This window comes from Saccostrea cucullata, unplaced genomic scaffold (genome assembly GCF_032062105.1).
Source record: "Saccostrea cucullata isolate Sc308-1 unplaced genomic scaffold, CSIRO_AGI_Scuc_v1 ctg319, whole genome shotgun sequence".
Lineage (NCBI taxonomy): Eukaryota > Metazoa > Mollusca > Bivalvia > Ostreida > Ostreidae > Saccostrea > Saccostrea cuccullata.
The window spans coordinates 369537-385177 of record NW_026920610.1 but is presented as its reverse complement, the minus strand read 5'-3'; the positions used below and the strand labels follow the sequence as shown (position 1 = coordinate 385177).

Below are 15641 nucleotides of genomic sequence, written 5' to 3'. Positions count from 1 at the left end.
ACATCGGGCTCAATACGTAGAATATATCTACCACTTGTGGGCTTCCTTTAGTTTGCAAACAGTATTAAATTCAGCTATATATTCTGACCAACATTACGTTTGAGAAGATGTAATTAATTTAAAACAAACTTCTGAGAAGTTTAATTTTGGATCTTGTAAAACAATTCTTTAAAAAGATTTTATTACCAAAAAAGTACATAGCTACGGAAGCCCATTTAGGACCTATCGAAAAATATTTTTGAATCTGATATAACGAATTGTCGAATTATTTATTCGTTATAACAATTTCTTTGAATTCGTTATTATGAATTTAATCTGTTATAACAAATTTGTTGATTTTGTTACAACGAATTCAAAAATTTGATAAAACGAATTAAACTGACTATAACAGATTCTAAAACTTGTTATAACGCATTGAATTCGTTTAAACGAATTCCATAGTTTGTTATAACGAATTAAATTCGTTAAAACGATTTCGACAAATCATTATATCGAATTCATATGTATTTTTCTATAGACCCTGATTATTGAATTTGATTAAACGAATTTAATTTGTTATAACAATCTTTAGAATTTGTCTAAACGAATTTAATTTGTTATGACAAATTTTGAATTCGTTTTAACGAATTTAAATCGTTATTACAAATTGAAGAATTCGTTATAATGAAATCAACTAATTCGTTATAACAGATTAAAATCGTTATAACAAATTCAAAGAAATTGTTATAATGAATAAAATTTCTTATAACAAATTCGACAATTCGTTATATCAAATTTCAAAAATATTTTTATAGATACTAAATGGGCTTCCGTACATAGCCATCCAGCAAATCACGAAAGTTTGTTTCGGTCGAAGTCGAGCAGGTGCCTGAAAATCAAGTCTAAAGCCTAATCACTCCCCTCTCAAATAAAGTATACAAAAAATCACCATGCCCTAAATTTTAATAAATCTGGTCAATATAGAAAGTTTACATGTTGATTTTCATCTCATTAAAAAATCAGCTCCATTCTCTTATCAAAATGCTAGAATCGGAAGGGGAGATTCAGGAATTATTTTGCGTCAGCCATGATGTGACGTAAACTCTAGTGAAATACTGTTATGACACCTGTAAATAGCAGGTTCACTCGAGAATTCAGCTCAGTGAATTAAAACAGGAAACTCAATTAAAGTAAACAGCTTATTATTATACACCCGCATGAAAAGCTGGATAGTATATAGTAATCGGGTTGTCCGTCCGTCTGTTACGCTATGGGGTACCTATCTCTTATCCGCAACTCCTCTTTTACCACTGAATGAAATTTAATGAGACTTTCACAGAATCTTTTTTATATACTGTAATTGTGACCTTTTATTTTACTTTTTGATCGGACATATATTTTGAGTTTTCCAGAACAAAACAATGACACTGCCATTTTTTCCATAATATTGAAGGTACCCATCTCTTTTCATATCCGCAACTATCTCCTCCTATACCACTGAATAATATTTAATGATACTTTCACAGATTCTGCATTACATAATTTCATTGTGCACCTGAAATTTTACTTTTTATCTGACACTTGTCGGGGCTCCAAGAGCAAAACAGTGACATGGGAGGCTGGGGCAGTGAGCTCGTTGCACTCAGTACCTCTAGTTTTCTTTAAATTGTGTTAAACTAGAATTGTTCAAAAGGGACAATACCTCCGAAAGTTTTTTCAGAGAAAGTGCCAAGTTACTAATATTAGTATTGGTGTTCACAATTTGTTTAAACATTGAGTTAAAGGCTTTTAATTCCAAAAAACACTGACTTTGTCAGTTGATGCCTTACTTTGACATTTGAACATGCGCTATGTATGGATATTTGTGATTGATAAAGGAATTAAATTATTTCGAGTGAAAATATGGACAAGACCTTGAACTTGCCCAAATAAAATAGAAACTCATCTCTGAAAGATATTGATCGAATATGAATTCATTTTTCTTCTTCCAGTGACCTTGAACTTACACATATAACCTTGAATAATGGTCAAGTCAAACTCTAGCAATCTTTGTATCAAAGAAGAACCCACAAAATATCCATACGAAAGATATTGACCAGAAATAAATCATGCACTTTTCTTTTAGTGACCTTGAACTTGCACAAATTACTATGAGTCAAGGTCATGACAGTGGTAAATTCAAGTTTTTTGCATGGGGAAGAAAATAACCTCAATTCATAAGTAATCGTAAATGGGAACTCAAAAAGTTTATACATAAAAAAGATATGGGCCGGACACAAATTATGAAATTTTTCTCTTAGTGACCTTGAACTACTCCAGCATGCTAGAGATTCACGGCGAGATACTTTTGACTTGGCGCCGCGTAACGGTATATAGGGAGAGTAGGGACGTTAACCGAGGCTCTTACTTGTAGGAGTAACCTTGAACGTGTCCTAATGACCTTTGGTTAAGGTCATGCCACATCCTTAGGTCATGGGCAACTTTTATAGGATCTTTAGCAATTTTTGTAGGAAAAAAGTAGATTATAAAGTTTCACCATAAGAAAGATATGGATCAGACCCGTATGCACAGGCAACCAGACAGCAATCGAAACGAACAGATATTTCCTAGATAATTCCTATATACCCCTTAAAACTTCTTTTTCAGATAAAAAGAAGAAAGATGAAACGTATGGCTTATACAAGTCATTTTGTTTTATTTATTTCAGTTAAAAAAACAAACAAACATAGGCCTTTCAGTCAATCAATCCATAGATATATCGACTTCATAAAAAGAGTATTGCCCCTTTCTTTGAAGTCGATATACACAACTGTATCTGTGGATTTATATCTGTATCATATAAAACAAAAGTTGAAAATGAAATTTTTGCAACTGAAAAAATGAACTTTTTGAAAATGAAATGAAATATTTTAGATATTGCTACTATAAAATGAAGAATTTGTCTTCATTTTCGTTGAGAAATAAATTTAAAAAAGGATGTGTTTGTGCAACACTGATGCCCCCAAATGGCAACATAGCAAAGGTCAAACATTTCTTACATGCAAATTTAATATATTTGTGTACAAAGTAGGGTATTCTCATTGGAAATACAATTGTGAAATATGAAAGTAGGCCAAGGTTAAAAGTTTTTTTTTCATAAGTAATCTCCAAGGTCAAGGCAATTAGTATCCATTATAAGGTCTTGCAAAGAAGAATACATATGCAAAACATGGAAGCCTTAGCTCTAACCCTTCAAAAGTTATGGCCAAGGTTACCGAGTTTAAAAAGTAGGTCTAACTCCTAGGTCAAAAAGTCATAATTCTTTATATTAAATGAAAGGTCTTGTCAAAAGGATTACATATGTGAAATATCACTAGCACTTAGCGTTTAAAAGTTATGGCCAGGATTGAAGTTTTTTCATAAGTACTGAAATCTCCAAAGTCAAGGTCAAAAGTTCATGGTTATTGGTACCGAATGAAAGGACTTGCCACAAAAAATACATATGTGAAGTATGGAAGCCCTACCACTTCAAAGGTTAGGGTCAAGGTTGTCAATTTTGAAATGTAGGTCCAAGGCCAAGGTCAAAGGTTCAGATTTGGTGGTACGCAAAGAAAGGAAGGTCTTGTCACAAGGATGAAATATGTAAAGTATAAATGCACTAGTCCTTATCCTTTTAAAGTTTTGGTCAAGGTTTGCTTTTTAAAGGTAGGTCAAATTTCAAGGTCAAAGGGTCAAAGTTCTTGGTATCAAATAAAGGAACTACTCACAAGGACTATATATGTGAAGTAGGAAAGCCCTATCCCTTACCGTTCAAAAAATTATGGCCAAGGTTAAAGTTTTTTCACAAGGATAGAAATCTACAAGTTCAAGTTAAAAAAAAGGTCATAATTGTTGGTATCAAATAAAATGTCTTTCCATAAAAAATATATATGAATTATAAATGTCCTGGCATCTACTGTTCAAAAGATTCGGACAAAGAAAAAGTTTGGAAATGTTGTGTAAAAGTGGGTCACACTACCAGGTCAAAAGGTCAAATTTGGTGGTATCCATAGAATGGTCACAAGAAATACGCATGTGAAATGAGAAAGTCATAGCTCCACTAAATCAAAAGGCATGGCCAAGGTTAAAGTTTTTGCGGACCAACAAACAGAGGGACAGCTAAACATCTAGACGAAAAAATTATAAAGCCCCCCCCCCCCCATTTCGTTTACGGGGGCAAAATAAAAGTCGTAATATAAAACAAATTACAAGGCTAAGATGTCTCCAAGACCGATGATTGTTCAATCAATCGCACCTAAACAATCAGAAAACAACCTCGAGGTTTTTTCTTCCAATTTCTGACGTAAATACAAATGTGATGCAATTGTTTATTAACAAGTACCACAAGTGAAAGCTAAACATAGTTTCGTATCAAATCCAGGGGGTTCTTCCAAAAGAGAAGGGGTTTGCCTGCTATTTATAGAAAGTAAACATGTAGTAGATATATTTGAATATCGAACCCGATATTTAGCCGCCCGGGCAATGTACCCTTATTCAGAAATACATATAATAGAATTATAAGGCTTTTTTTCCAATTTCATCCGGGCTAGCTAAATGGGTTTCCGGTCTTGTAACATAAATTCCCTTTGACAGTAGAAGGGTCCCTCCAATACCCCTCCCCTGTAAAAATATGAAGGTCTAAATATGGGATCTTCGATGTTAACCAGACCCCAGGGCAATGTACCCTTATTTAGAAATACATATAATAGAATTATATGTTTTTTTCCAATTTTCTCCGGGCTAGCTAAATGGGTTCCCGGTCTTGTAACATAAATTCCTTTTAACAGTGGAAGGGTCCCTCCCATACCCCTCCCCTGTAAAAATATGAAGGTCTAAATATGGGATCTTCGATGTTAGCCAGACCCCAGGGCAATGTACCCTTATTCAGAAATACATATAATAGAATTATAAGGTTTTTTTAAATTTTATCCGGGCTAGCTATATATGTTCCCGGTTTTGTAACATAAATTCCTTTTGACAGTCGAAAGATCCCTCCCATACCCCCCCCCCCTATAAAAATATGAAAGTCTAAATATGGATCCAGGATGTTTACCAGCCCCCCGGCGATGTACTCTTATTCAAAAAACATAAAATAGAAATAAAAGGGATTTTTCCGAATTTTCTCCGGGCTAGCTAAATGGGTTCCCGGAATAAATTCCATTTGACAGTGGAAGGGTTCCTCCCATACCCCTCCCCTGTAAAAATTTGAAGATGTACATTGTACAAATACTTATTATTGTATTCAACAGTTTTTTTATCCAATTTTTAGCAGGCTAGCTAAATAGTCATCATTTTGGTCAGGCTAGCTGCATTGGTTTGGGGTCCTCAGTCCTCTTCTTTAAGTGAAGTCTTTGCTTTTCTTCTTAAACACGGATTATGATGCGTTTTTAAAGTTTTTTGAAAAAAAAATTATTAGGACATTTACGGTAATTTGAATAGCGAACGGCAGACAGCCTGCGGTTCGCCATTCGAATGGCGAATAGCGAATAGCGAATAACCGTCCAACTTCTGATTGCCTTTCGGTATTTATATTTCAGGTATGAGGTGCTGTTTAAAAGAATGAAAAATTCTATCATTTTATATATACAAAAGAGAAGCTATCAGTTTCCATGGAAGTCAAGAAAGATTACCAAAAGTTGCTATCGATATACCTGAGGTTCATATAAACGTAAATATTTTTTGTCACCCAAATTTTTCCAGTACGAAGTAACTTCGATTTCATTTTATCTTCTTTTCCAATTATATAAAATGTTTATTTGTCAACATGTTTAACAACCAGTTTTGTTCTCCAGTGAGTCTGAGTTCATTTGCAATTAGAAAATAGAACCACTCATTTTTGTGAGAAAGGTCATTTATTCAAATTACCACAAATATATATGATCAGATGATGCAAGTATTGTCAAACATTGTTTTAACAAAAATGACGAAATAAATGACAATAAATATGGAAAGGTGGGGTTAAAAAACCGCCAAGTCCGAAAGAGTAAACTTGAGGGATTCCATCCATATTTTTGCCCAGAAACAAACCAGCAATTTTGCCTCATCCCAAAACAGATTTCAAAAGAACAAAACGGAACACTTTTGTTTTTTGATAAATTTAATTTGATGAAGAAAACTGACAAACAATCACGTTAAACTTACTTTCAAAAATTGTAAGTAGTTCGACTGTTTCGTTCAGAATTTCCTCTGTTTTTCAGACCATGTGTTTTTACGTTTATTAGTATATACGACAATACCATTAATTTTGTGTAACAAATTAGTGATTTTTACAAAAAATATGTACATGTATTCTTTTGTAATTATAAAGAATAGTTATTCAGTTGCAAATATGATAGCGAAAATACCGCGAAATTTTAGTGCTTTGCGTAAACTCTGTAACACAGTAAAATTTCAAACGAATGGAAAACCCTGATACCGGGTATGTGTATTCGTAAAATGAACCTGGTCTCACCATTTCGTAAATTCTATGGCCGTTATAATAACCTTGTTAGCAAGATTGTGTTTCTGCTGAATTGTTTTTTTTAAATTCCAAATGATAGGTCTTTTTTATACTGAATCTGTCTACGGAAAGTTCCGGCTTCCTGATCAATTGAGGCACATGGCCGGTGTGTCTAGTCAACAGGGGATGCTTACTCCTCCTAGGCATCTTATTCCCTCTCTTTTAAATTTTTTTGATTAATTTTTATTGTTTCATACCTGTTCACAGATTTGTATTGTGTATACAATTTTAAGGTCGATCACTTTTCGTTATTGTTGTCTTCTTTCATCGCGAGCGTTTTGACCACAGGATACACAGTTTTTTGGCTTTCAAGCCCTATCTGAACCCACGTTACTTTATATGTGCTTTTTCTCAGGCTTTTTGTATTTCCGTATTCATATATGATTTTAACAAAAGCGGCTAATCTAGCAGTAATTCATTAATTCTTACTACAGAATTATTCTGTATAAAAAATTTTGAACATCCGTACATGTTATTCAGTTCATAGTTGTTTATTTTTAAAAATTAATAGCATTCCTAGTTTAGTTTTCTAAAAATTATGTCGTTTTAAGTGTCAAATTTCTTGCTGATGAACATATAACAAGGAAATAAAATTCAACATATGAAATACAGACAAAAATAGTCTTAATATCTATCCAGTTTTATTTGTAAAGAACAACTGTGTTAAGAAACACAGCTAAAGATTTTTCAATGAAAAATATAAGTTTATTCATTAGACACATTTTGAATCGTGCATTTGGGGTTGATTGTCATATGATTATAAATCTTTTAATTGTTTGGAATTCGAGTCAATTGGTAAATATGTACATTGATTAGGTCCTCTGCATCATCAAGAACCTTATAAAATTAGGGAAAACAGCCTGGTGTGACTATCGTCATATACACGTACTTTGAAAAGGAATATCGTTTCCCACGCTACATATATTGGATACATGTAAGTATTACAACTATTTCATTAAATATGAAAACATAAACTTTTAACAGATAAAATTAAAACTGACAGATGTTTGTAAGTAATTCCATAGAGACATTACACCGTGGAATATACATAGACAAGGAAAAATAAAGTTTTAATTTGTCATTAACCTTGAAGTCTGACTTGCAGACAGTCCTTCAGTTTTACTTTAAATCAGAAAGTCAAATGGCCCTAAATAAACGGTGACGTACGGTAACTGTGCCAAGAAGAGTCACTGTCAGCTCTTATAGATTATTATCTCTTTATTATAAATGTAGATTTAAATTTCATACTTTTTACTGAAAAAATAAAATAATCGAAAGAAAATTCTAGAGGTCACTGCTGAATATTTCTTTCTGCAGAGAATACACGTTACTTCTGTTCTTCTTTTCCTCTTCTTCCTTCTTTTCCTCTGACGTGTCCACTTTCTTGGAATGCTCAGCTTCAGACACACGCTTGGTATCCTTAGCCTCGTTCGTTTTAGATCTACGGGCGACAATTTCAATCTCATCGTACTCTTCTATATTGTTTCCAAAGACTTTGCCTTGTGAAGACTTTTTCACTTTTGGATCTTCCTCGTCAATGGCGATTTCGGCATAGTTACGAAGGAACGGTAAAAGAGTATGTAAAGACAAAAGATAGCTCTGAATAACATGATGGTCTTTTCTGTAAAAAAAAAAATCATTGAATGAATCAGCAAATTGAATCTTTTCTGTAAGTAAACATAATTGTTACTGGAGGGAACTTATTTCAGTCTAATATTTGTTAATATAAAATGTGTCATCTTTACTCAGGGTCAAGCTGCTGACAGAATAAACAATGATATTGTTTACAATATACACCAAAAAAGGAAGAAGGAAACAATTACAAAAGACGCGTGAGTAAAATTAAGAATGCATTAATGCACCAAACCTACAAGTTAGGGATACAAACATCTTGTTTCTTCGGAATTACAACCAATTTGCTGAGATGACGTCGTGTGATCTCTTGTCCTGATTTATGAAACATCCATATGCAAGATCCGAAATCTTTATTCTACCGTTACGGGTTTCAATAAGAATGCTTTGAACAGACAAAGCGTGTTAGAGTAGAAATAAAATTGAGCAGAAAGAATCAAATAAAGAAATTACCTTCTTTGTACGACTGATATCAGATTGACAATAAAGAGAAGAAAAAGTATTCCTACTCCAACAAGGACAGCGTAAGGTACCATCTGATTTATGACGCCGACTTTGTCCTGGGGGAGTGTTGTTATTGAAACTGAAGTAGAATAACAATATACTTTATAATTAAAAGTCTAACTAATGTTTTCGTTTAGGTTTTTTCGTTCGACGCAATTATAAATAAAATTCATATATCTCCTCTTTTGTAAAAAAGAGAAACAAATACATACAGATAATTGTTTTTCCAAATTTAGTATTTCAGGTTGAAAGTTAATGTTCTATGGAACGCCGTAACTGCCTTATGTGCACAACTTGCATTTTATGCTGGTACTTTGTCATTATATTATGGTATTTATTATGGTATGACAAAATACCATCATATAATGACAAAGTACCATCATATGATGACAAATTACCATCATATAATGACAAAATACCATCATATAATGACAAATTGCCATCATATAATGACAAAATACCCTCATATAATGACAAAGTACCATCATATAATGACAAAATACCATCATATAATGACAAAGTACCATTACATAATGACAAAATACCATCATATAATGACAAAATACCATCATATAATAACAAAGTACCAGCATATAATGCAAGTTCTGCACATAGGGCAGTTACGGTGTTCCATAATCATATAATGACAAATTACCATCATATAATGACAAATAGTGTGTACCATCATATAATGACAAAGTACAAGCATATAATGACAAAATACCATCATATAATGACAAAGTACCAGCATATAATGCAAGTTCTGCACATAAGGCAGTTATGGCGTTCCATAATATTCTACCTACCTTCTCTATTTGGAATAGTAGTGAGTGATTGGTTAGAAGATGCTTCCTGACCAGGCAGTGAGGAGTGGACTTCTGGGTTAAATGTGTTAAAAACTAGAATTTTGTTATTAATAATACAACATATGTAGTTCATTTTTCCAGTATAAAAGCAAAACATGTATTTGTTAAATAGCGCAATTGGAAATGTTCTTGTAACTGGTAGTCATTATTTTTCGAAATGAGTATACTAGTAATCGAATATCAAACAGATAAGTTTTGCATTTTAACGTTTAACATTATTCAAGAGCCATTACTACAGAACTAAATTGAAAAAAATATCTTGAATGGACTACAGTAGAATTACATTTACATTTTAATCGTTATTTCAATGGTTTCGCTTCCTCTAAATATTTTACAACACCTACTAATGATAACAGACTATCTTGCAAATTATTCTCATAAATAAATTCATCCTGCCGGTGCCTGGGAGGTTGCAAGCTGCTTTCTTGTTAATTTGTTTATTTTGGGGGGATTCAAGTTAGTTTTAACCTTCCCACCGAAGGGGATTTTGTAATATACATGGGCTTATTATACCCCCCGCTTGAAAAGTGGGAGGATATATAGTAATCGGTATTTCCGTCCGTCCGTCCGTCCGGCCGTCTGTACATCCGTCCGTCCGTCTGTTACGCTTTGGGGTACCCATCTCTTATCCGCAACTCCTCTCATACCACTGAAAGAAATTTAATGAAACTTTCACAGATTCTTAATTACATATTGCCATTGTGCACCTCCTATTTTACTTTTTGATCTGACATATATTTTTGATTTTCCAGAGCAAAACATGGACACTGCCATTATATTCATATGGGAGGCGGGGGGTATCATTTAGTGAGCTCATTGCTCCCAGTACCTCTAGTTGATCTTAACTTTGCTTTCTGGTCGGCGGATACACACAATAACACACCCTCCTATAAACAGACCAAAAGTTTGAATAAAATATTTTGGACTGTTTGTTGTAAAATTGTCATTTTACAGCTTGACATATGCACATGTGTTGGTACACGGAATAAATTGATCAAAATTCATAAGAGTAAACAACTATATAACGTCGTGGTGTGGTTTCAATCTTAAAAATTAAAATATTTTTGAAAAGTAAATATACTGCAATTCTCGTTTGAATGGTTTTAAAAATTTCAATCATTTACTATCTTTCAAAACCGTTTGGTCCATGACATTGATTATTAACCGTAAAACCAAACTATTTTTTAAATTGAAAATAAAATTGTTCCTATTAATAGATGAGAAAAACGCAGAACAGAATGTTAATCCTTCTCAAATAGTCAGTCTTACATGCAGAGGCAGTATATTTGTTCAACATTTAAATGCATGACAAACTAACGTACATCATACCTGTATTACTCAAAGAAGCAGTCGATGTATCATAATTAGTATCTGTCGACAAGGAGGTGACTAGAAAAGTAAGTATATTATATTTTTTAATTTCATATAGTTAAAGCTACATGTAGGATGTAAAGTACTAAATATTTATTAAATAGATTTTGTATAATTCTTTTGTATAAGGGACATGAGATACGGAGCATGCTTAGACTCTGTTAGATTATCAATTGGCTATCGCGTTCATCATCGAGCTTATTTACAAAATCACATGCATGCAGGTAAGTGCACTTACTACAGTAACCGCAAATTACTCCAGATTTTCAACTATGAATTACAATTATTTGTCATTATTTTATTTCGAAATTTAATCAATACAAGGCCTATTACATACCAGTAGTAGATGAGTTGTATAGGTTTTTCGATTTTGTATCTAAAATAATCACAAGTACATGTAAATGTATGAAAAGGTGGGTTTGATTTGATCAGTTTATATATTTTTATTCATTGCTTTTTTGTTCAAATTCGACTACTTTGGCTACCTTGGCCACTTGATCAATATACATATGGCTTTCAGCGGGTGAGTGACCCGGCCAGAGGGGATGCTTACGCCTCCTAGGCACCTGACTCAGCCTCTAATGTCTCTAGTAGGTTTGTGTTTTCCCTATTCTCGATCCCGATTTTAAACCGGATATATCCGATTGATCACTGTTTGTTATCTTCAACTTTTATATTCAGAGAAAATAGTCAATATAAAAATCCAATTGATTTGTCATATCAACCCGAGAGCTCCCAAATACACTTTGTTCCGCATATACCTGCATGTGATATGCCGCAGACAGCAAGGCATATAAACACTATAATCTCCTCGGTCTTCTTCCTTGTCATTGCACCGTTTGATATAATGCTGGTTTTCATTAGTAAATCGTTATCTGAAAAAAAATTGAAATCAATAATATTGTATTAAATAATATTGGCTGGTTCATAGATATATTTTGCGTATTGCAACAAAATACATGTTACCGGTATATCTTTTACGTTTAGTATTTGTAGAACGATATAATTTATCTTGTCGATTATCAAAAGAGGTACACAAAAGGAAGTCGACTTTAAGAATGGTCAGATTTTCCAGGAAGCCTCTGAGAAAAATATTTGGAATTAGTAAAGTATGTAATTTAAAAAAACTAAATGTCAAAACACAGTAAAAGCTGGGATATCCATTTTACTTGAATAGTCTATAAAGGTATTAAAAACTTCCACATGCACTTCTCTGTTTGAATGATATTTTTTCTTTACAATGTCATTGACCTATATATCTTTAGGGCAGTATTGACAAAAGAAAATATTGAAAGAGAGACACGTACAAATATTGTATATGTTCTAGATTCCTAAACTAACTTGGTCATAAAGGTGAGTCTTGCCGACCCAATTCCCTCAAACACAACCAGGAAAACAATCTGTGTTACATTTCCGTTTAGTGCTTTTACCATTTGAATAAATGCAAAATAAGATATGCATTTTTTACTTATCTGTATATCAAATATGATTCTTACCTTGAATCCCAGTTGAGAAGAATTTTGAACATGTTATCCAGTTGTTGAAGCTGCCATTCACGGTAACTTTCTAAACTATATTAAAAGACATGGATCGACTTCTTCCTAGTTTCGACCCTGTTTAAAATTAGTGTGATGGAGGAAGGAACCTAATACCGATAAATATTTAAATATATTTAAAAGTACGTACAACTATTTCAAATAAATTTCTCAAAAAACTTGAAACCGGAAATCGATAAAATTGATTTATATTCAACCGACATCCTCTTGAAAATCCTTGATCAAAATCCTTCCTTCATGGCATGCAAAAATAGAATTTTGAACCTACTTTTGAAAACAGTAAAATTTTACATATATCTTGAAATAACTTTCAACTTTCTTTGTTACTTAGGCATTTGATCCCATGGAGAATAAACAGAATTTTACTTCCGCCCTCTATCTTCTCCCCGGTGTTTCCACTTCTTGACGATTCTAGATCTCACTTCATATCTTCATATCCGATTCTGCATTACTCTTCCTTTGTTTTGGGTGTTCTTTCTTTGCTTCTCTTACTGATAGTCTGATATTGTTCTATGGGGCTTTACAATGTGCCTTTTATCTATAAACTTTCCTTATTTGCTATTGTTTGGACTTTAATCAGAATTCTTGAAACATATACTGTTTGTAAGGTTTATTATTTTGAACGTATAGTTCAGAGAAACTGGAATTTTATTCTGCAATTGGTAATCAATCTTATTCATCTAGCTCGCTTTCTAAGGAAGAATTTTTCAAATAATAATTATGTCAATTTTGAATATTTCTAATATCTCCCACCAATCAAAATGAAATTGAATTACCATACATATATTGGTTTTCTTTACTTCATATAAATTATCTAAAACAAAGATACACAGTGGATTCTTTAATATTCTACCAAGTCTCTTTCTTTACTCCTCACTAAGATATTAACAACAATCAAGGAGAAACTTCGGGGGTTTTGTAGAACAATATAATCGAGAAATAGTGTAAATCTGAAGTAAATATAAAAATTCCAAGTAACTTTTTAAAAATTTTAAATCACAACATGTCAAAATCAAAAACATTAAAACGTACATTTTTCTCAACGCATTATACAAACGTCCCCCACACGATACATTAAAGTCTGGGGTTTTGGCATCATAGACAGCTGATTTTTCAATAAAGATTGAACTTGTAAATTTACAAACCATTTGAATGGTCAATTGCAAAATTTATATTGTTTAAATTAGTCAGATTTTACACACAAGTGCCCTAAAGTTGATATTGAAAATATGCTTAAGATTGTGATCGACTGGAAATATAACTTTTATAAGAGCGGAAGGCATATACTGAGTATACAATTCACTGAGATATCAAAATCATTTAGACAAAAATACTTAATATAACGCTGGTTATACATGTATAGAGTAATTATATCATATAGTGATGCAAATGTCTGTGTTAAAAATATTTTATCAGTTCCCAAATTGAAATAGCTAAAGATGGAGACAAACTTAGTGCGATATATTCACTTTCCTTAGAAAGAATTATCTAACTTCCTGTAATATCACGATGATTTCAACTATAATTCAAGGATACTAAAGATTTTTTTCTGAATTGTCCGAATATCATAATTACAGATACAACATTGTTAGCGGATTCAAAACCTTATATATAAAGGCAGAATAAAGAAGTACATGTACTGCAAGAAGTGATTTATTTGAATACATTCCAAATCAGAATGTGGCCCTATGTATCTTTATAATTTAAACATATTACCCTTTTGTTTTCATTTGGAAGACCTTTAGAAGTGTTAATTTGGCTAAAAAGGAAAAACAATGCTGCTTTTATTTATAATATATATTTGGTAAAACGAATTTTCTGTGATTCTTAAAACAAAACTTTCGGGTGAGTAGTGGATTGTCCGATTAACAGTGAGAGTTATTCCTCTTAACCAACTATTCTCATAAGTACACCCTTACAATAAAGCCCTGATTTATGTTCTTTTTTGATATGAAATTTGATTTGCAGCACAAGTCAAATATGGACTCAAGTTGTTCACGTATATATTGTTAAGCCAATATTTTCGCACTGAATTGAATAGAGAATCCTTCCGTTTGCACGATCGTGATAAGAAACACACGATGGATGTGACCGGACGCCAGGGGATGCTTACTCAGCCATGGCACTCTCTGCTGTTTTGAAAGTCAATGTTAACTCTGCTCCAAATTGGTATCATTGGCGCTGGTCTGTTCATTATCTTCTTATCAAAATTGTGCTTAGGAATCATTAATTCATAATATATCATTTATCAAAACTGATGTGTTTAATCGTTATAAAGGAAATGAAATGTCCATATATCTCACACATTTTTGTTTTAATTATGAGCGAAAATTTCCCCAAAATAATGATGCAAATTATAATTCAAATTTCTCAGAATACTTTTATATTCCTTTTATTTAGTAATAAATTTATTTCTTTGCAACATACAAGAAATATATATATTGGTCATATTATGAGCAGATTATCGTTTTCTTTTTATCTCTATGCATCTTGAAAGCAATGTACGAGTACTTCATGTCTTATGGGATTTCTGCTATATATCTATAAATGAACGCAGAGGTACTTGTACTTCGATATTATTCCTAACGTAACACTACTTATACCCTCTTGTCACGTAAATTATCCAGAGATAGACATATATTTAAGGAATCACTGTCTAGTTAGTGTAGTATGCCAGGGCATCAACGACAGTGGGAAACATGGGATAATTTGCATAACGGGCGAAGCCGGTTATGCATAAATTATCCCATGTTTCCCACTATCGTTGATGTCCCTGGCATACTATACTAACTAGACAGTGATTCCTTATATTTCTATTTCCATTGCATTGTGAAATAAAATTGTAGATTTAGACTTTAAAAAATGTAGATTAATAGATTTAAATCACATGAGGACTTCCATGCCAATTTCAATATTCCTCGTCCACTGATGTCAAACACAAAGGCAGCTGCACGAGATTTACACCTTAGCGTCAGACACAGAGAGAGATGCGCACGAGATTTGCATGCGTATTAGGCCTCCGTAGCTCCTGACCTATCGACCTGCCTAATTTACATTCCGGCAGAATTATCAAGAAATAAACTCCCCCTAACTTTCAAAGAGTTATCACAGAGACAAAAATTAGAAATGGAAATATATATATATATATATATGAACATTGATATATCACTCAGAGAGTTTTGTGGAAACAAAGTATTGTCATGGTTTATATCTACA

At 32.7% G+C, this 15641-nt stretch overlaps 1 protein-coding gene and 1 long non-coding RNA gene across 3 annotated transcripts; both read right to left on the bottom strand.

Moving 5' to 3' along the window:
* Nucleotides 1-7557: 7557 nt before the first annotated feature.
* On the bottom strand, nt 7558-10882 carry LOC134253119 (uncharacterized). Its single transcript, XM_062735632.1, has 4 exons — nt 10828-10882; nt 9439-9510; nt 8582-8711; nt 7558-8117 (listed from the first exon to the last, which is right to left on the bottom strand). Exons 3-4 carry the CDS (start codon nt 8662-8664, stop codon nt 7781-7783), a joined length of 420 nt encoding a protein of 139 aa, XP_062591616.1. The 5' UTR covers nt 8665-8711; nt 9439-9510; nt 10828-10882; the 3' UTR covers nt 7558-7780.
* Nucleotides 10883-11125: 243 nt separating this feature from the next.
* On the bottom strand, nt 11126-12996 carry LOC134253109 (uncharacterized). 2 transcript variants are annotated; one of them, XR_009989075.1, is made up of 4 exons: nt 12627-12996; nt 12366-12514; nt 11631-11744; nt 11126-11139 (listed from the first exon to the last, which is right to left on the bottom strand). It is a non-coding gene; the product is annotated as an uncharacterized LOC134253109 (long non-coding RNA). The 2 variants fall into 2 exon arrangements; XR_009989074.1 differs by lacking the exon at nt 12627-12996 and having other exon boundaries at nt 12366-12561.
* Nucleotides 12997-15641: the final 2645 nt, after the last annotated feature.